The 20114-nt window shown below is 37.7% G+C and overlaps 2 protein-coding genes across 2 annotated transcripts; both read right to left on the bottom strand.

The window, feature by feature from the left end:
- Nucleotides 1-173: 173 nt before the first annotated feature.
- Nucleotides 174-2388, bottom strand: LOC147854935 (glutathione S-transferase F10-like). Its single transcript, XM_087331357.1, has 3 exons — nucleotides 2192-2388; nucleotides 1353-1401; nucleotides 174-774 (listed from the first exon to the last, which is right to left on the bottom strand). Exons 1-3 carry the CDS (start codon nucleotides 2339-2341, stop codon nucleotides 314-316), a joined length of 660 nt encoding a protein of 219 aa, XP_087187483.1. The 5' UTR covers nucleotides 2342-2388; the 3' UTR covers nucleotides 174-313.
- A 6929-nt stretch (nucleotides 2389-9317) lies between these two features.
- LOC147854934 (oxygen-evolving enhancer protein 2, chloroplastic-like) lies at nucleotides 9318-12534 on the bottom strand. The gene is made up of 4 exons (XM_087331248.1): nucleotides 12153-12534; nucleotides 11441-11673; nucleotides 10697-10747; nucleotides 9318-9696 (listed from the first exon to the last, which is right to left on the bottom strand). The coding sequence occupies exons 1-4, from the start codon at nucleotides 12466-12468 to the stop codon at nucleotides 9436-9438; spliced, it is 861 nt and encodes a 286-aa protein (XP_087187374.1). The 5' UTR covers nucleotides 12469-12534; the 3' UTR covers nucleotides 9318-9435.
- Nucleotides 12535-20114: the final 7580 nt, after the last annotated feature.

The following is a 20114-nucleotide window of genomic DNA, read 5'->3' as shown; positions in this document are numbered from 1 at the left end:
GTATATCACTTGAGTGTAGATCCCCCCCCCCAAACAAATATGATGATGGGAGTACCAAGTGTTTAGAAGATGGTCGTTGAAAGTGACTCATAAGCATATGTGACAAACCAACTCTAGATCGAAATTCGAGAGCAATATTGAACAAACTATACTCAAGATTCGAACAAACAAACTACTCATAATGTAATGTTTTATTATTGATGATGGCTACAAGTTTTTATTTGACAAGTTTCACCCAATTGTGTCGGGAACCCAACTCCCCTCCCCCACCCAACAAAATGTAGGTAATGAAACAACAAAACTATATTGGAGTTTAGTCGGACTTGGGGCTTGCAAGTTTGAGAACATGTTGCCAAGAAGGGCGAGAGGAGATGCGCTCCCACCAAGCATTGACGTGCTTGCGGGATGTGATGGCCTCGCCTTTCTTTGCGATATTGATGAGGTAGTGGGTGTAGGGCAAGTGAGAAAGGTCGGCCAAGCTAAAGAAATCACCCGCCAAGTACTCGTGGGTGGCTAGATGGGCCTCATATATATCCAATACCTTCTCTAGCTTCTTCAGATTCTCCTCCACTACGGCTTCATTCGTGGGCGCTTGGTGGAAGAGTGGCTTGAACACTATCTCCGCCACCACGGTTGAGACCGGGGAGTTGTAGTTCTGACTCTCCACCTCTAGCCATTGCTCCACTCTTGCTTTCTCCTCTAGAGTTGTGCCCGCCAACGGGTTCCCTTCCTTTGCATACTTGCTCGCAATGTATCGAATGATTGCTCGAGACTCTATATAATGATGCAAAACACATGGAAATTAATCAATACATTGGTCCAAATTAACAACAAGCAATGTCTAATATACCTTGCAATGTATCGAATAATTGCTCGAAACTCTATATAATGATGCAAACACATGAAAACTAATCAATAAATTGGTTCAAATTAACAACAAGCAATGTCTAACATGCCGCTATTATGACAATGAATCACATACTAATGTGAAACATCAAATAAATGGGTTCAAATTAACAAGTAATCTCTAATCTCTAATATAACGCTACGATGATGATGAACCACATACTACTGTGAAAAATCAATAAATAAGTAATACTACAGTACATAGTATGTGATGAACCACATACTACTGTGAAACATCAATAAATTGGTTCAAATTAACAATAAGCAATCTCTAATCTCTAATATACCACTACGATGATGAATCATCACATGAATGTTGTTATTACAAAGAAATTGATAACTGAATCCCAACCAACATACTTACTCTATATATAGAGGAACTAATCTTCCATACACATTCATAGCTACATATCATCAACTAAACAAGAGAAAAGGAAAACACATACCAAAGATATGGAAGTCTCCATCCTCAAGCACCGGGATCACACCGAAAGGCTGCAATTCAAAATCGAAAAAAATGGTTTTAGTAATCCTAGATTCAATAATAAATAAATAACAATTGTTAGATTAAAATCGGAAAATGGTTTAGCAAATCTAGATTTTGATTGAAAAAGAAGAAATCAATTTCATCCCGCAATTCAATCCGAACAAATTGGATCCGGAAATTCAATTCAGAACAATCCAATTTGATTTGGAACTCGGAAGTGATGCATCCATGGAAATTCACTTCAAAACAATCCAATTTGATTTGGAACTCGGGAAGTGATGCATCCATGGAAATTCACTTCAAAACAATCCAATTTGATTTGGAACTCGGAAGTGATGCATCCATGGAAATTCACTTCAAAACAATCCAATTTGATTTGGAACTCAGAAGTGATGCATCCATGGAAATTCACTTCAAAACAATCCAATTTGATTTGGAACTCGGAAGTGATGCATCCATGGAAATTCACTTCAAAACAATCCAATTTGATTTGGAACTCGGAAGTGATGCATCCATGGAAATTCACTTCAAAACAATCCAATTTGATTTGGAACTCGGGAAGTGATGCATCCATGGAAATTCACTTCAAAACAATCCAATTTGATTTGGAACTCGGAAGTGATGCATCCATGGAAACTCACTTCAAAACAATCCAATTTGATTTGGGACTCGAAATGATGCATCCATTAAAAAGGTAAATGAAACTCAATCCAAACAAACCAAACCAAACCAAACCAAACCAAACAAAAATTGAGATTTTATTTTTATTTTTTTGAAGTCAAAATTCGTTGTGTTTACTTGAAGGGCCAAGAACTCGGGCTTCTTGTGTTGGCCGATGGAGAGGTTGATGTTCTCGATCTCGAATTCGGCACCGACCTCGAGGGCGGCAGTGAGCACACGGCCGGTACATGTGGAAGCAGGAGTGCCGTAGATCTTTAGGGGAGCCATTTGGGCGAATTTAGAGTGTGAAACCAAAAAGGAGAGTGAGAAAGAAGAGAGAGTCTTGTGTATGTGTGTGTGTGTGTGTTGTGACTAAGCTTTTAACTGACAGAGAGAGATATGGTGGGCAAGTACTCACTCTACTCTTTATTTATAGCCAGATATTTTTCTTTCTGGAAGCTTCCACCGCCTCTACCCTTCTCTCTCTCTCTCTCTCTCTCTCTCTCTCTCTCTCCTTGCTTCTCACGTCACCTTATACGTCTGAGGGTTTACAGAAACATCTTCCTTTCACTTTTTGAGCTTTGCTTTTTCCTTTTCAAGGAGAAGGAGAAGGAGAAGAATCAGAAAGACAAGAAGAAGAAGAAGAAGAAGAAGAAGAAGAGTAGTACTAGTAATGGGTTCAAGAAGAAGAAGAAGAAGAAGTAGTAGTAGTAGTACATAGTAGTAGTTAGCTATGGGCCCGGTTCGGTTCGGTTTCTTTGCCTTGAAGCCGAACCGAACCATTTATATAAAACTAAAACCAAACCTAATCGTCTATGAACATTCAAACATTTAAACCCAATCGTTTCTAAGAAAAGGCAAACCAAACCATTTAAACCAAAACCGTTTAGGGAAAAGTTGAAGCCATTTAATAAAAACTTTAAACCTAACCACATTTAAGCCAAACTAATTAAAATTTTAAATAAATAAAAAACACACTAAATTAAATAAGTATTTATGTTAAATTAATTAAATAAATAAATAAACGTTAATTAAGCCATTAGATTAAATAAACATTTAAGTTAAGTGAATTAAATCAATAAAAAACATTAATTAAACCATTAAATTACATAAACATTTAAAGGATAAAATAGTTAGCCCCCAAAAACCTATAAACCGATAAACCCCAGTTTCATAACCAAACCAAACCATTAAATTGTTTTGGAACTTATAAACCTTTAAACCATGTGTTAATGGTTCGGTTCGGTTTGAGCTGAAACCGGGCCCATTGCTAGTAGTAATAGTAATGTATTGTGTGAATGTTACTTGACACGCACACGCACGTTTGTGTTTGTGTTGGCGAAGAAGCGCTCTACATGTTATGTTGTATGCCCTTCTCTCTATTCGCAATGAGATTGATAATAAAAAATGTGCCGCCTTCTTCATTCCCATCATGACGACCACTGAATAAATCCTCCTGGTAACATTGTCTGAAACCTTGCCTAGCTCCTTGTCCTAATGTGAGATGCTCGAAGCTTACCATTTCCTTTTCTGAAAAATGAAATAGAGATCCTAATCGGTAGCCATTCATTAAATGGGATTTGATAAATGTGTGTGTTATGTCTTATGTCTTTTTTTTCTTTTTTCTTCTTTTTTTCAAAATGAAGCTACTTTCCCATTAGTTAGGAAGGATTATTACATAAAGAGTCTACAAGGAGACTTATACACACATCGGGGAGTCTTCCTCCGATCAAGTAAAAAAAGATGAGCCTACTTACAATGCCTTGCGGCCTAACTTAATGTAAGAAGCTACCTATATCTAAGAAGCTACCTACTTATGTCTTATAATGTGTCGTGGGTGTGTATGGGTGTTTGTTATGTGGTATATGTTGTGTGTGTGTGTGTGTGCGCGCGCGGCACGCGTGCTTGTGCTTGTGCTTGTCATCCTCATCCTCATTCAATCAATTTCTTGACTCCTGAAGGTATGCTTGGAGCCTAATCAACATAAGCAAAAGAAACGAGAGCAATATATCTCTTTATTAAAGCTTTGTGCATTTACAATTGCATATGTATATACATTGATTGGATATTTCCATTTATTGCACTTTAAAAATGATTGTACATGATGTCCAAGTCAAACTTTTTAGAGGATGAGACATGGACACCAATATTGGCACTCACCTAAATGGCACCAACCATTGCATTATTCGAATATTTGGACACGTCATTCAAGCACAACCAAATGTCTTTCGGTACATCAGATAAGTGAACACTTACATATATTAATGTGTAACCCTAATGACAAGGCAAACATTCCATGCTTCTAGACCTTTACGTTTATAATCTACAAGACCTTCTAAGGAACATGGACAAATCATTTGCCAATGTTTGAGGTATCAAACATTTTCCTTGATTAGAGAGCAAGTCCAACAATCCTCTCCCAAACGACGTTAATTATTATCGATATGAATTAAAGAGTATACAAATTTTGTTGCATTAGATAGATGAATTTGAAATGTACAGGTAACATGAAGATTGCTCAAGGCGTAGTACTTTTTTATGTCGATCACAATAGGCATCCTCAAGTTTCTACCCCTAGTCAAAAAGTATTTTCAAGTATTTCCAAAATCTTCAAAATTCGCCCTAAAAATATTGCAACCAAACTAGTGCTCTAATACTAGAAGTTGGAGGTGGTGATTATCAGTATTAGAGCCTAGAGGTTTGCATCTAGCTAATGGGCCACCACCAATGATGTAGTTTTTGGAAACAACTGAAACTCAAGTTGACGATGTACAATGATACACACACACACATCTATGTGCCAAACCCACATCATCACATGGTTCTTGAGATTATTTTTAAATAGCTTCAAACTTTAGTTATTTTGGTATACATTCTTATTCAAACTTTAGTTATTTTAGCAAACAATCTTATTTTAGTTATTCTGGCATACTTATGAATCTTTCATCAAAACTAGATGATATTGCACATACGAATTCAATGGTTTAATCTTGCTTTTTTTCAATTGATTTGTCATATAAAAATAAAAGCCAATTGGGTTTAAATTATAATAACTTAGCATGAGTTTCCAATTGTATCACATTTTGGGTGTCTTCGTTGGAGTGAAGACTATATTTGGAAGAGGCAAAGATCAACTTTGTTTTACTTTAAGAGAAGAGTGAAGCCTCTACCTATAGACTACAGTGCCAAAGAGAAACTTTATTGTGTTTTTATAAAGGGTCCTAAAATGACATTTTGATGAGAATCAACACACCCACCAAAAGATAGCATTGGAAATTGGGTTTCCAAATTGGTTTCAACATACCAATGGAGACTATGATGGCACCCGTTATCCATTCCATTCAACAAAAGTTGATACATTGGAGTTCGAAAAAACTATCGCTATCGGGTCACATCATAGTGGCAAACCAGGTACTACTCGCAACAGCATGGTACAATCTATCATGTTGGACAATCTCCAAGGAAAGTATACATCAGATTCAACGACTGGTAGGCAACTACATTTGGTCTGGTAAGGAAGATCATGTACCTCACGCCAAGGTGGTGTGGCCTATACTCACAGCACCTAAGTCGAGAGGGGGATTGGGTCTTATTGATCCCCTTTCACAATCAAAAGCCTTACTTGCCAAATTTGTGGTGCGAGGACTTCAACCAGGAAATGATTGTTGGAAGATGCTACTGAGGTTACGTTTCGCTTACTTTAGGCCACGAAAAGGGGTCAATTGGGCCCCCCAAACGGGATGGATTCTAAGCATGGATCTCAAACCTAGTTTCTCCCGCCAATTGGAGGATAGATTCAGTGCATCCATGTGGAAGGCATGGTGTGACATTAGACGAGGGCTCAAGTGCGATCAACCGAATTCCGAACCTGCCTGGCTCAGTCAACATATCCTATGGAACCCATGTATCAAGGATAAATCTAATCAACTACTTGGATCAAGTAAGAGGTTGTCATGGGGATACATTGCAGAAGGTCCAGGAAAAAGTATAGAATGTTGAAGACGCTTTATGTCACTGCCACAACAAGATCAAGCCAACATACTCCATGGAATCAGGGGCGGATGGACTATGAGATTGGAAATCATTAACGCTCTACTGATTAGGGAAGTTGCTACTCAAAGGACGACAATGAAGAAATGGATAGACTATGAGGAGGAGGGATCTTTGATCCTGAGAGGTAAGGGAACACCAAACAGGATCGAAGGCTCTGAATTGCGAGACACTAAGACACCAACACAGAATAACGCAATTCGAGTACTCGTGTATACTGGTTATAAATGGATTGTAGATCTTGATCCGATCAAAGTACAACCCGATTGGCACATATGTACTCATGAAAACACATGGCTCCGTAAGGTCAGTTGGGACCCTTTGCAATGGACATGGTGTGATCCTTACGCGGGGCAAGGAAGCAAACCCGTCCCTTTCTTCCAATTCACAACTAGATTGGGTCGCCACATTCTAGCTGCTCAAACCGCCAGAGAGTCGGCTGCTGCAAAGGTTTGGCACACATATCAAGTTCCTCACACAATTATCACCAAGTTTTGGTAGAAAATCTGGAGACAACAACACGTGAGGCGAATTACCACGTTCCAATGGTTATTAATACATAAGTCACTACCGGTGGGAGCATGGCCACGTGGGAACCTTAGCTCTCCTAATTGTGTAGAGTGCCGAAATGCAGTAAAATCAATACGACACGCTCTGTGGGACTACCCAGCGTCCCATCGAATATGACGGGGGGTTGGCCGCTTGTTGCAATTATGCCAGGTGCAAGGCTCAATCAAGTGGGGACATATATGTTGGCTATCATGGCAAAACCCAGTTGGTAGATACAAGCATCAGGAGGGGATGACTTTCGTGATAAAATCACAAGAGGTTTTCTTTTCCACCATAGGCAATGTCCACTCAACTCCTCTTAATGACAAATCTCAAGTTGTGTTGGAATTGATCAGCCCAATAACTCTCTGGATTCTATTGAAACAACGGTGTAGACGGGTCTTCTCCAACCAAACCGCACATCCAACGATGATACTGCAAGAGATATAGTGTGAAATTGTAGCCACTCTAAAGAGCCAATATGATGGCCTCAAGGGCGGCTCCGATGGAGTTGAAAGACAATGAATAGCCTTCATCCAACAATGGTCTTCCTCTCCCTTTCTTGAGTCAGTGGGCATCCACATAAGATAGAACTATCGCGTCCCTAAAGGGATTTGTACATAATGATCTCATTTGTAAAATTTTATAACTAGTGGAAGGAGTTTTTTTGGGGGAAAAAAAAAAGAAATTGGGTAACATATAAAGATATGCCTTCTCAAGAAAGTCGAGTAATTTATCGTGAAATATAACTAATCACATTGATAAGAAACCGCAATCAACATTAGTAATGCATGTATTGATCATTAAAATTAATAGATTGTTATTACTAACACACTCAAAAACAACATTAAACAATTATAGAGTATTATCACTAAAAGTCATGATAAGAACTCCATGTGTGATGTTGATTAACATTTTTAATGTGATCATCAATAACCCAAAAGGTCAATGTAAACAATAGCAATATGATTAACAAAATATCAATATTATACATGAGAACTAGTCAACATCGTTACAAAAGATTAAATGTGACAATTAAGAACTCTCATATAAATATTGGTGCATCACTTTTATGAAACATAGACAATTACATAGTGTTCAAACGTGACAATAATAGATGTCATGATGAAAACATTTTAGCATGGTCATGATGTGGTGTGTGCGAGCAAACAAAATGCATGAAATCTAATATTTATAATAGGTTAAGATTTTGGTTGAAGGAGTAATATAAAGGAGTTCAAAGGAGATGGGGATTAAACCAACAATAGAAGCTAGGCTAACCACTTGATCAATAAGGATAAAGGTTCAAACTCCCTTAAGGGCAACAAGAGGTGGTCTAAGGGAGGAAGAGAGCTCATTACCAAGGATGGTCATTTTGGGATTTATGGCCATGGGTAGCGAATCATGAGGGCTGAGGGCAAGTGGGAGGAATACGATAACAAAAGGTGATGTGGTCATTGATCGTTGACACGCTACACCAAAACTCAAAGATCAACCCTAACACTCTTTCTATTTTGTATCTTCCATCTTCTAAATCTCTCGCACCCTATGCAATAGCGTTGATCATTACTATTTAAGCGAGTCTTCTTTGTAGCTTGTATTTACAATATGGAGAACTTTTGTCCTATCTTGTCTAGGTCTTTTCAACTTGGGCATTACTCATTCATGTTATTTTCACCTTAAAGATATCTATCACTATTTCTAGCTATACAAATTCTAATTACAAGCAACTTAGTCACAAATCATTGATAATCTTCAACTTGGCCATTAATTAAACATTCATATTTTTTCTCATGAGGAAGTCGATCACACTTGTGGTAACTTAGGGCAAGGGTGATAGTATGCTCATGTTCAATGATCATTATTTTCGCTTTCCCTATTCTTCTTGCCCAATTTGAGAATTGGTGGCAAATGAACTATGGAAAGATTGATTTTTCAACAAGAAAAAATTAACACTCATGCTGACACCAATGCAAAATACGGTATGGCTAAATATGGTTCGACTTGAGTCTTTATGGGCTTAACATATTAACAATTTAATGACTTCACAATTGGGGGGGACACTTTTAAATATCTATTAAATATATAAATTAACCTAATAAATTATGTAAATGTAATATCATTATGAACTACATATTAGCTTTAAAGCCTTAACAGTTCTTGTCAGTTTTAAATTTCTTTATTGAAAAGTTAGAAAACTAAGTGTGCCACCGCCAATATTTTAGTTTGAGCAGAAATTAAACCATGGCTTAATGTCTTATAGATCTCTTTAAGCGTGTGGTTTGAGCTTGAAAACTCATCAAATGGTTTGATTTAAACAGTTTTGCTTTATAGATTTCATCAGTTAAAGTTTCAAAAACATTTAACAATTTGAGTTTGAGATTGTGGGAACCTAACAATTGCTGATCACTACTGCAGATAATCATAGTCTGAATGGCGTATTATTGTCATACAATCTATTTGAACAGATCATAAAGCAAACAAAAATTACTACATTCAAACATCACAATTACATTGTCTGGACAATCAGCGTCGCAAATAAACAAACTTTAGTTTCTATACCGGCAGAAACAAAAAAACAACACAAACAAGCTCAGTGGCCAAGATTCAATAACCTCAATTCCCCCTATCATAGCACTATGAAACTTGAGAATACATCATCGCATTATGAAACTTAATAATACATCATTGCATTATGAAACTTGATAATACACCATTGCATTCTGAAACTTGATCAATGCATTGTTGTATATTACATACCAGGAAGTTTAAGGAAGGATTTTTTATGCAACATTGAATGAGTTAGCAGATCCTTCTACAAACTTCTTAGCACCTTTGAACCATCTCTTATCACCGGCCTGAGCTTTAAAGACGTAGAGCTTACCACCAGAGACGCTAGCTACTATGAGCTGATGCTTGCCACCCTCATCACCATCAGCTGTTCTTGTGAGAATAGAGATGTTGTAGTAATCCTTGCCATCGATGGTGGGAGTAGAGCTCTCAAGAATAGAAGCAATGGCCACAGCATTAGGATCAAATCCTCCCTTCAAAAGAATGCAAAGGCATGAAAAGTCAGAACTTGGTGGTGTTAAATTAATCCCAATCGAAAGTCTATCTTGGTTAATTTGCCATTAAGCATAGAGTTTTATGCATCATGTGGTTTGAGTAACATACATAAGAGCATTAGAGAAGTTTAACACTCAATGTCACCCCAAAAAAAGCATGACAAGAAGTGTCACATTCAATGTAGACTAGCAAATCCTAAGGAATCAAGAAGGTATTGATAAAAGAAGCTACATACAATTCGTGAATTAGCATATATCAAAGAATCATTGGCATCACAGTGACGACCAACCAAAATATAATGATGCTAATGACTAATATCCAATGTGGCCTGACAACTCCTAACTAGAAATGTAATAATCAATGCAGCCTAACATGTTCTTGGGGGAGAGAAAGTTGGCATAGTTGCAACAACTTACAAAAATGTTGCATTAAATGTATGAAGCAACATAACGAATCCTAGCAAGAAGTCTTAACCTGAGATGTAGCTGAATAAATCCTAGGGTGTCAAAACATATAGATATTGATACAAGAAGCTAAATAAAGGTTCTAGAATGTATCAAGAACCATTGCATGATACAGGTCACACATCGTACAATGAGATATGCTAATATTCAATGAGGCCTCAGAAATCCTAACAGCTTGAAGTTTTTAGCATCCCTGAAGTTCAAACTGATCCAAGGGCGGCCCAAAGAGGTTGATATTGATAGAAAAAATTACATCAAATGTCAAAAGTGCCATACACCAGAATCGTTGTGTCCATCAAAGTTCCAATGAGTCTAATCATCAGATTTTCTCCATCTCACATTGCACAAAGATGACTTCCTATGGATCTAATCATCAGACTTACTCAATCTAACATTACAAAGCTAAATGCTTGTGTTTAACATTTGGACAATTGAGAGATTCTCTATTACCGTTTTAATAGAGTACGGCATTGAATCAAGAAACAGCAAATGCATGAGTGGTTGATGGCATTACCTCAGAAATCGTTTTGCCAGAATAAGCTTGCTTGCCGAGCAGGAATGACACCTAAAAGAGCATGAATTCTGTATCTCAGAACTCCAATCATGCAACAATTTACAAATCTTTAAAAGAAGATAAAATGCACCACATCTCGTGGAGACAAAAATGGCTCATGAGACCGTAACAGAAATTACAATTGAACGATTTGTCTTAATCTATATAGCAATTTACATATCTTTATGAGAAGAGAAGATTAAATGAAGGAAAATGGAAAGAAAGAAAGAAAGATGTATCAACAGATGTATCTTCGAGGCCAAAGTAGCACACATGCACCAAAGCAAGATTACAATAGAAAGATCTCTCATCTATGCAAGAACTTACAGACCTTTATGAGAAAAGAGAGAAAGAAAGAAAGATGTATCAACTTCTCTTAGAGGTCCAAAGGAGTCACGAGACTACGAAGAGGTTACAATTGAAAGTTTTGTTCCATAAGTAGAACCTTTACAGATCTTAAAGTGAAAAAGAATGTGTGAAAGAGGGAGAGATGTATGAATATCTCTACGGAGATCAAAATAGACCAGATGATACATTGCCATGAAAAGCTTTTTCTCACTCTATGCACAATCTACATATCTCTAGATGAAAAGAAGACAAGTTGAGAGAACAATTCACAGATCTTTTGGAAATAAAAGGATAGAGAGTTAAAAGATCAAATTACAGATACGTAGGATATAAAAGAGAGATAAAGAGAGCACTCACGGACTCTAGGAACTTCTCAGGAGTTCCATAATCCTTGATGGAACCCTTTTCAGCAGGGAGAACGAGGACGGCAAGGTTACTGTTGGCATCGAAGTTGTCTTCATATCTCAGAACTGTGCCGGGAAACTCTTGCTCCTTGCTAGGGTTCCACTTGGCAGGAATGCTGACCTTGAAGCCATCACCAGTGACAGGAACAAAGCCTGAGTCTTTCTTGGGAGCAGCGAAAATGTTCGCTGAAAGAGGAAGATGTGTTAATAGCAAAATGAGAACTGAAAGAACGACAAAGAAGCAGATGTCGCAGAAACGAGTGAATCCAGAAATGGAGGAGGTGAAATGCAGAAGAGAAAGGAGCCAATTGCAAGAAAAACGAATAAAAATGCAGCAGCAAAAAGCAAGGATAACAGTAAGGGGAAAAGGGAGTAAACGCAGCACAAATAGGTGAAGACAGCAAGAAAGTAAACGACGAAGATGATCATAATCATGATAGTGCAGACCAAACCAGCAGAAATGAATATGCTAGAGACGATAATGAGGATGACAATGCAAAATCACAAAAACGCGGAGAATGGAAATTGGAATGAAGAATAAGTAAAAGGAAAATCAGAAACAAATAAGAGGAATAAGAGGATGGAGGAGGAAGAGGAGAAAGTATAAATGAGAAAGTTGAAAGTAAAGAATCAGATCATATTGAATATTTTGAGATGACACTTACCTGCATCTCCATAAGCAGCTAGAGCTGGAGCTGTAGATTTTTCTGCGGCTGTGACTATGGCGAGAGCAGCAGCAGCGATGGAGAGCGCAGATCGACGAGATATGGTAGAAGAAGATTCCTTTCCCTCGACTGAGGATTTCTGAGATCTGCAGACCAGGAGCGATGGAACGGAAGGTGGAGCTGAAGTAGGAGGTCGGATGGAGGAGGAGGTGCTCCGAAAGACAGGAGATCCAGCGATGGAGGAAGAAGAACAGGAAGAGAGGTTGGAGAAAGAAAGAGCAGCCGGAGAAGAAGAAGAAGAAGCAGAAGAAGCCATGGATATGGTGAAGGAGAAAGAGAAGGATATGGCGATGGCGATGGCGATGGCGATGGCGATGAGGAGCTCGTCTGCAGCTGCTTCTTCTTCGTTCTCGCGGAGTGATGACGTGGCATTTTCGAATTTTGGATAATGGGCCCTTGCGTCCTATTGGCTAGACCCCCTCGCCACGTCATCGCCCCCCTCTTATCCTTCCTTCCCTTTTTTTCTATCTTTTCAGTTTTCGGTCCTCCCCTCTCCAGACACGTGGCAGTCTGCACGCCCCAGCGACCGCCACGTGGCAGGTTCAGGCCTTGCTGGCGACCACGTGTCAGACACCCCAGCCAATGGCCATACGATGGGTGCCAAGTGGCACCTCCTGACCCGGCCACTTGGGTTCAAGCGCCACTGGTTATCCATGGCTTATATTTTATATCTAAATTTCCCGCATGTAGAAAGAGATTTGGAGGAACGAGAGTTCGAATCTCCTTCGGCACAAAGTATTTATATTTTTGTATTTACAATTTCCACACTGTGAGTTCGAGTCTCCTTCGGCACAAAGATTTATATTTTTTTGTATTTACAATTTCCACATTGTGAGTTCGAGTTTCCTTCGGCACAAAAGTATTTATATTTTGGTATTTACAATTTCCGCACTGTGAATGGGCAAGTAGAAAGATATATCAATAAAGGACCAGATTGAGTAGTGTGATGTGTTTGTTCTCTTTGATTATGGCCTTCCTAATAGTGGATAACAAAAATTTAAAATACCCTCAAACGAATTTTTGCGTTTAGATAAAGCTATTCGAGCCGGATGAGGGGAAACACTCATGTCCGATTCCCTTCTATAACCCGAAATTTCGTATATAGAAAGATCGTTGGCAATTGCCTTTGTACCTCAAATTGGAGAGAAGTAATGAAAATGTCTATTTCCACAAAGGATCAATCTTTAAGTGACGTGAAGTAATGCATATCTAGTTCGAATCGAGGTATCATACATAATATATTTAGATCCCAATGGCAATAATCATATCAAACATGTAAAGTGTATTCACATGACACACCACACATAAAATAGTGCCCATGTAGCTAGGAATCGGCAACGGCTCGGCTCAAGCCTAAACCGTTTAGATAAACCGGTTTAGACCGGTTTGGCGGTTTGGCGGCTCGGCTCGACTCGGCTTAGGTTTGAGTCGGGTTAAACGGTTTGAGCTCGGCTCGGCTCGGCTCAAGTTGTGCTAAACCGGCTCAAACCGGCTAAGCCGATTATTAAAATTAGGTCACAGTAAAAGTTAAAACACTTAAAAAGTTAAAACACTTAAAAAGGTTAAAGTCTACAGTCTTAAGACTTAAGTCTTACACTACGACTCACAATCTACAGTCTACAGAGATCAGAGAGAGAGAGCTCGGAGAGGGGCTCGAGAGGGAGACTGATGTACCAAAACTTCAAATTAATATTCGTTTCCTTCTTGGTTCCTTTCTGCGATCCATCCATATCCACTTTTTCTGGATGCCACAATACCTTTAGCACCTTGTTATCAGATTCTGCCAAACTGTGTGAAACAAACTACCCTATTTGGCATACAAAAGTGCTATGCTGATAGGCAATGATATCTGTAATTGTCTTAAAAATGGATAAAATACTGTGAAGCCCACTAATTTTGTTTAATATCCATCCTGGGAAGAAACCACAAAATGTACTACTTCTTGTTCTCAACATTGCCAACATTGTTCTCCAATAGTGTGCCAATATGACATGCGCATGGTGTATGACAGTCATTCAATGACTGGTACCATATCAAATCCTATGCTCGGGTCCTCGTGGGAAAGGGAATTATGGGACATTCATTACTCACAATAAAGCTTTGGCAGTGGTCTAGCTTGTAAATTGCTAGAACTATGAGACAACATCGTTGTAGTGGTGGAGGATTTGACTTGAAGAGAATGATCAACATAATGGTACTTAACAATTTGTACTTAATTGCTTTCCAAAGGTTTGAAATTGAGATGATCCAATATACTCATGGGCTGTAATCATATTGAGATGATCCGATATATCAATTTTTTGTCTTATTTTTATTGAATGAAAATTTTTGTCTTATTTTTATTGAATATTCAATGTTTTTTTAATTTATGTATAGGTACATACATAAACATGGAAGATAGCCAAGCTACAACTCATTTCTCTCCACCCACAGATGCAACATCAATATCTGTCCCTCGAAGCATATCAAGGACAAGAAAAAGAAGTTCATGGACCGAGCAACACATGGTCACCATCAAGGAGGGAGATGTATCTAAACGTCGATGTGCTTATTGTCACTTGTTATGGTCAAGCTCTACATCTACAGGTTCTATTGCTAAGCATTTATTAGATAAGCATAATATTAATAGCACATCACAACAACAAGCTTCTAATAGTGTTCTTGTCCAAACTCAAATAGATGCATCTATATCTACATTAGCTATATCTCGTACTCAAGAGAAGAGATTGGATAGCATTATTGTTAGATATATAGTTACATCAATGCTACCTCATGCACATATTGAGTGTCCTAGTTTTAAAAGATTAATGCATGATATCTTGCCCAATTATCAACTTAAATCAGCTCGTACACTTAAAAGATTAGTGTTACGAATGTATGTTGTTCTTCGTCATTTAGTTATTAGTTATTTGTCCTCACAAAGTTTTAGATATGCTATAACTTATGATGGGTGGACAAATAATAGTTTGAAAGGATTTTATCCCATGACATTACATTGGGTCTCTTTGGAGTCTAGTAAGCCAACTAGTGTGCTCTTAGACTTTCTAGATGTCTTTCCGGGAGATGGGGTAGGAAAACGTGTCGGGCAAGCTTTATTCTCGCGTCTAAAGTCATTTAATATCTCTTCACGTATTTTATCTACAACTTCTGATGGTGCTAGTGAGTCTCTAGTTGCATCAAAAGAATTGGCTCGATTATTACTTAGCCATCATGGACAAGAGATTTTACAACCATCACATATGTTAAGATGCATGGTGCATACCTATCAACTTGGTGTAAAGTCTGCATTAGAAGCTATTACTCCTTCTACTATGAAGTTAAGGAAGACATTACATTCTATACGTACAAGTAAAGTGAATAGAGCTATATTTAAAAAATATTCAAAAACCATGCATGAGAATGGGGAACATGAACCACCATGTCTAGATTGCATTACTAGATGGAATTCAACTCTAATTATGTATCAACAATCCCTAAAGTTAAGAGATGTCTTGATTTGTACCACAAGTGACAAGGCCATTGCTAATGAGTTCGTTGACTATACACTTTCCATAGAAGATTGGAATCATATACAAAGTATGGAACAATGGTTACAAGTGCCTGCCAAAATTTGTAATCACTTGAGTGGGTCAAAGTACCCAACCCTCTCACTAGCAGCGCTTGCCTTCAACCACTTATTATCACATTGTAATAAGTATATATCTATGGATATCAACTCCGTTGACTCACCCTCTGAGAAGATTACTCGTCAAGTGCAACATGAGGCTAGTACCAATTTCCTACAATATCTAATCAAGTACCAAGAATCTTTGAAATCTGTTCCATCTCGAATCACAATGTTTCTTGACCCTAGGTATGTGTTTTAATTGAAAATTTCCCTTTTTTAATATTTTTTTTGTACTAATAGTGTCTTATATTTGAATGTAGAGTTCCAAAACCAACAAATCCAATCGAGAGAGACCTTGATGTAGAGTTGGTGCAAACTGTTTTAACATCAGAATATCATGATCCTAATGTCGAAGATTCTCCACCCAATGATGCATGTGAAGGATCTCAATTTGAATATATGGAGTTTTGGTGTATGACCAATGAGAAATCTCATGATTCATCAATCCGGTCAGAAATTGAAGATTTTTTGAAGCTTCCACGATCCAAGACTACCATATCTGACGTTCTACATTGGTGGTTTACAAATAGGTTTCATCAATATTGCATCATATTTTATTAAACACATTTGTTGCTATTGTTGGTAATTAAGAAACACAATCTAACATTATCTTTTTTGGCCATTTGAAACAGAACTACTTTTCCAAGGATGTACAAAATGGCATGTGATTATTTAGCAATTCCAGCTTCATCGGTGCCTTCAGAGGAAGCTAACTCCGAAGCTCGTGATAACTTTGAAGATAGGTACCGGTTGCATTCATGCACTTTCAAGGCAGAAATGTGTATACGATCTTGGGTAGATTTGCTTGACAATGTAAACATTCCTCTACCGGAAGATATTAATGATGCCTATAATAGTTTAGATATCAATTTAGAAGAGATGATGGCAGAGGATGATGTTATTGAATACTTGTATTTGGACAAGTGAAAATGGTTGGAATATAACCAACTCGAACAACTAATGATTTCTTACACTTTTTGAATAGTAAACATTTACATTTTCTCATTGTAAGTTTTCTAGTCTTTTTTAAACTATGAGACATTTGTCTTGTTTTTCTTTAAATTCTTTTTCATTGATTTTGTTTTCATGCTATTGTTGGTACTAAAGAGACATTTTGATCCTTGCAAACTGTTTCAATCGTCCTTAAATTCACTAATTGTTCAGTGTTTTACTTGTTTTTATCGGTCTTCATCAAGTCTTTAGTGTTTTACTTGTTCACTAATTGTTCAGTGTTTTACTTGTTTAGGGTTAGGAGGATTTAACATATATTTCAATTTGTCAAGTTACAATAATCCAAACCGCTTCCCAAACCGCTTTCCAAACCGTTTCCTAAACCAGTTTAGACTAAACCGGTTTAGCCTAAACCAGTTTAGGGACTGGTTCGGTTCGGTTTGGTTCAAGTTTGAGAACCATTAAACGGTTTAGGCTTAGCTGGTTTGGCTTGGATAAGGCCAAACCGGCTAAGCCTAAACCGAGCCGTTGCCGATTCCTACATGTAGCATCATCCCCTTCCAATTTAAGGGGGCTTCCGAGTCCCATCATGTACTTCACAAGGACGAGAACTACTCAAGACCCACCCTTTTCCATTTATCTTTTTCTGTTTGTGTTAAATTGTGAAATCAAATGCATCATACGAGCAATTCTTCATACTTCTTTTTAGCGAGAATGTTGGGACATGGAGTGTCACATATGTCGACATGCATTGGAACTTTGGTCGAGAGTGATTAGGGGGGATTCTGTTTTATGTCAAGTAATGTTGCGTACAATTTTAACACTTAATAAGGCTTAGATAAGTGGTAAAAGCATAAAATATACAATAAACATGTTGCTCTTTTATCCTTTTTCAAAGTAAAGCCACTTGCACACACTTACAAAATTGTTTTCTTCCTCCACCCTCCCCAATTCCCCTTACACATCTGAATCTTAATGTTATATAGGTTTTTCTTCCTCCCTCTAGTTGAATGCATATATTTTTATCATAGCACCATTGTGTTTTTTGCTCAAATTTGAATACTTAAGTTTATGGATTCAATTTGACCATATGTGTGCATGAACATTTCATGCTCAATTTATATTGACTATCATTGTGTGTTACTAAAGCAAGGCATTGGAGTTCAGAACTTGCCTTGTTGTTCCGACAAATATGCATGAACTTTTATGTCTTAAAAATGCTTGGTAAAATCCTATCAATTTTGACACTCATGAAATTGTAAGGATGCACATGAGTTGGAATTGTCCACACTATGCACCGTTGATGACACGACAATCATATTTTTTTTGTAACAAAATTATAGTACTACATGCCACAATTTAATCCATCTATTGATAAAATGATAAGTATCAAGAATGATAATGTCTACACTTGACAAATCTTCAAATAGAAATGGAATTATTTTCTTCTCTAATGATTAACTTTCAAGATAATGTCCTTATAGTATGAGAAAATGCTTGATCTTATGGCCTTGTGGATGTGATATCTAGAGGTCCAAGAAGTAGATCTCCAAAGTTTTGATTCAAATTTTAGTGATGAAGTGCACACAAAGAAAGTGGATGTTCGTATCTTTCGGTTTAAATATTTGTTGTGCCATGATTCTTATTATTGCATGCTCTTTTAGCTTGTGTGTGAATAACACATTTTAACAAATGTATAACTTCATCGTGACCATGAAATTTGATAGCAATTTAATTTGATGTCACAATATACCCTCTATTATGCAACACCTACAATTAGATTCTCATTTTATGAGAGAGAGAGAGAGAGAGAGAGATTATATTATCGTCTTCAGAGGTCAAATATGACCTATGAGACCAAAAATATTACATTTCACGTGATACGTGTGAAGACGAGTAGCGACTCTCAATGTTCAAGAACTTTACCAATGAATGTTGCAATCAAGAGTGCACATTGTGGTTGTGAGAGAAATTCGTGCAAGGAGTGGGCTCGATCGAAGAGATGTAGAAAGCATGGTCGAATATGATCAAAGGCAGAGCATTGTATCAAAGTGTGATACTCAGACTCTCGAACTTGTTTAGGGCAAAGTGTGCATAGTCGGCCACTCTCATCACTTGTGCCCCAACGCCTCGTCTCACATCTCAATGCGTGCGAGCTAAGTCGCATGGAAGCAATGGTTCAAATGGCAGATATCGGGATGGGCTCTAACATGTATCGATGTGTACGGCTTCCCCGTTCCGCGAAGAATATGATTTTGTAGTTAGGTGCAACATTTGTAGTATAATGTGTGAAGCGTGAACCACCACATTTGTCCCATGTCATGATACATTGGCGTTTTAAAAAGGCATCATTTATAGAGGAATCTAGTGATGCATCATGAAGCAAGTGTCTTGCATCCCATCTACCAAACCATTTTTCTAAATCTTGCATCCAACCGGAACACAAAATTTTGCTTTTATGCGTCTTTTGGATATTTTTGCTTGCTTCCCATTCAATTCTAGGAAGTCGATGTGAGGGGTTTTTTTGAACCTTAAGCATGTATTCAACAACCCTTTCCATCCCATCTACCAAACCATTTTTTTAAATCTTGCATCCAACCGGAACACAAAATTTTGCTTTTACGCGTCTTTTGGATATTTTTGCTTGCTTCCCATGCAATTCTAGGAAGTCGATGTGAGGGGTTTTTTTGAACCTTAAGCATGTATTCAACAACCCTTTCCATGACCATGATCTCAATGGGAAGCGATCCTGTCTCAAGGAGGAGGAGGAGGGTGTAGGGCGTTTGTCTCTTAACTCATAGAAACTTTGTAAGAAAATGTTTTTTGACATTTTCAAACTCTTTCCACGTAGATTTAGGGATGCTACCGCCCCATACTTCCACCCCATAGAGAAGAACTGGTGTCACCAAAGTGTCAAAAAGATATTTCTTAAGGACCCAACACTTAATATCTACAAGATTACATGTGTTCTCAAATGCATAATATGCTCGCTTACCCGCCTCTAAGTGGCGTGTAGCACATTCATTCCATTTATGATTTGAAGGAACTTCAAGGCCAAGATATTTGAAGCTTTCCACATATTCAAGTGGCTCATTGTTGTACATAATGCATGGTTTATCTCTTTTTTGGCTCTTCACAAGCATAATCTTTGTTTTAGAGCTATTGACACTTGATCTAGTATGCATGCAAAAAATTTCCAATGCCTTCATAAGCTTTTGTGCATCTCCTAAAGTATTTGCAAAAAGCACTACATCATTCGCATATAACAAAAGCATAATCGCAAC

The sequence above is a fragment of the Azolla caroliniana genome, unplaced genomic scaffold (genome assembly GCF_043228905.1).
Source record: "Azolla caroliniana isolate FFs.n. ecotype wild unplaced genomic scaffold, voAzoCaro1.0.p SCAF_15, whole genome shotgun sequence".
Lineage (NCBI taxonomy): Eukaryota > Viridiplantae > Streptophyta > Polypodiopsida > Salviniales > Salviniaceae > Azolla > Azolla caroliniana.
The sequence above is the reverse complement of the archived record's forward strand: the minus strand, read 5'-3'. Positions and strand labels throughout refer to the sequence as shown.

Coding starts and splice junctions, on each gene's coding strand:
- LOC147854934 (XM_087331248.1), bottom strand. CDS start 12,468: ATGGCTTCTTCTGCTTCTTCTTCTTCTTCTCCGGCTGCTCTTTCTTTC. Junction 10,748..11,440: donor CTGAGAAGTTCCTAGAGTCC/GTGAGTGCTCTC, acceptor ATGCTCTTTTAG/GTGTCATTCCTGCTCGGCAA. Junction 9,697..10,696: donor CTGGCAAAACGATTTCTGAG/GTAATGCCATCA, acceptor ATTCTTTTGAAG/GGAGGATTTGATCCTAATGC.
- LOC147854935 (XM_087331357.1), bottom strand. CDS start 2,341: ATGGCTCCCCTAAAGATCTACGGCACTCCTGCTTCCACATGTACCGGC. Junction 1,402..2,191: donor CCGAGTTCTTGGCCCTTCAA/GTAAACACAACG, acceptor TTTGAATTGCAG/CCTTTCGGTGTGATCCCGGT. Junction 775..1,352: donor TGGAGACTTCCATATCTTTG/GTATGTGTTTTC, acceptor ATCATTATATAG/AGTCTCGAGCAATCATTCGA.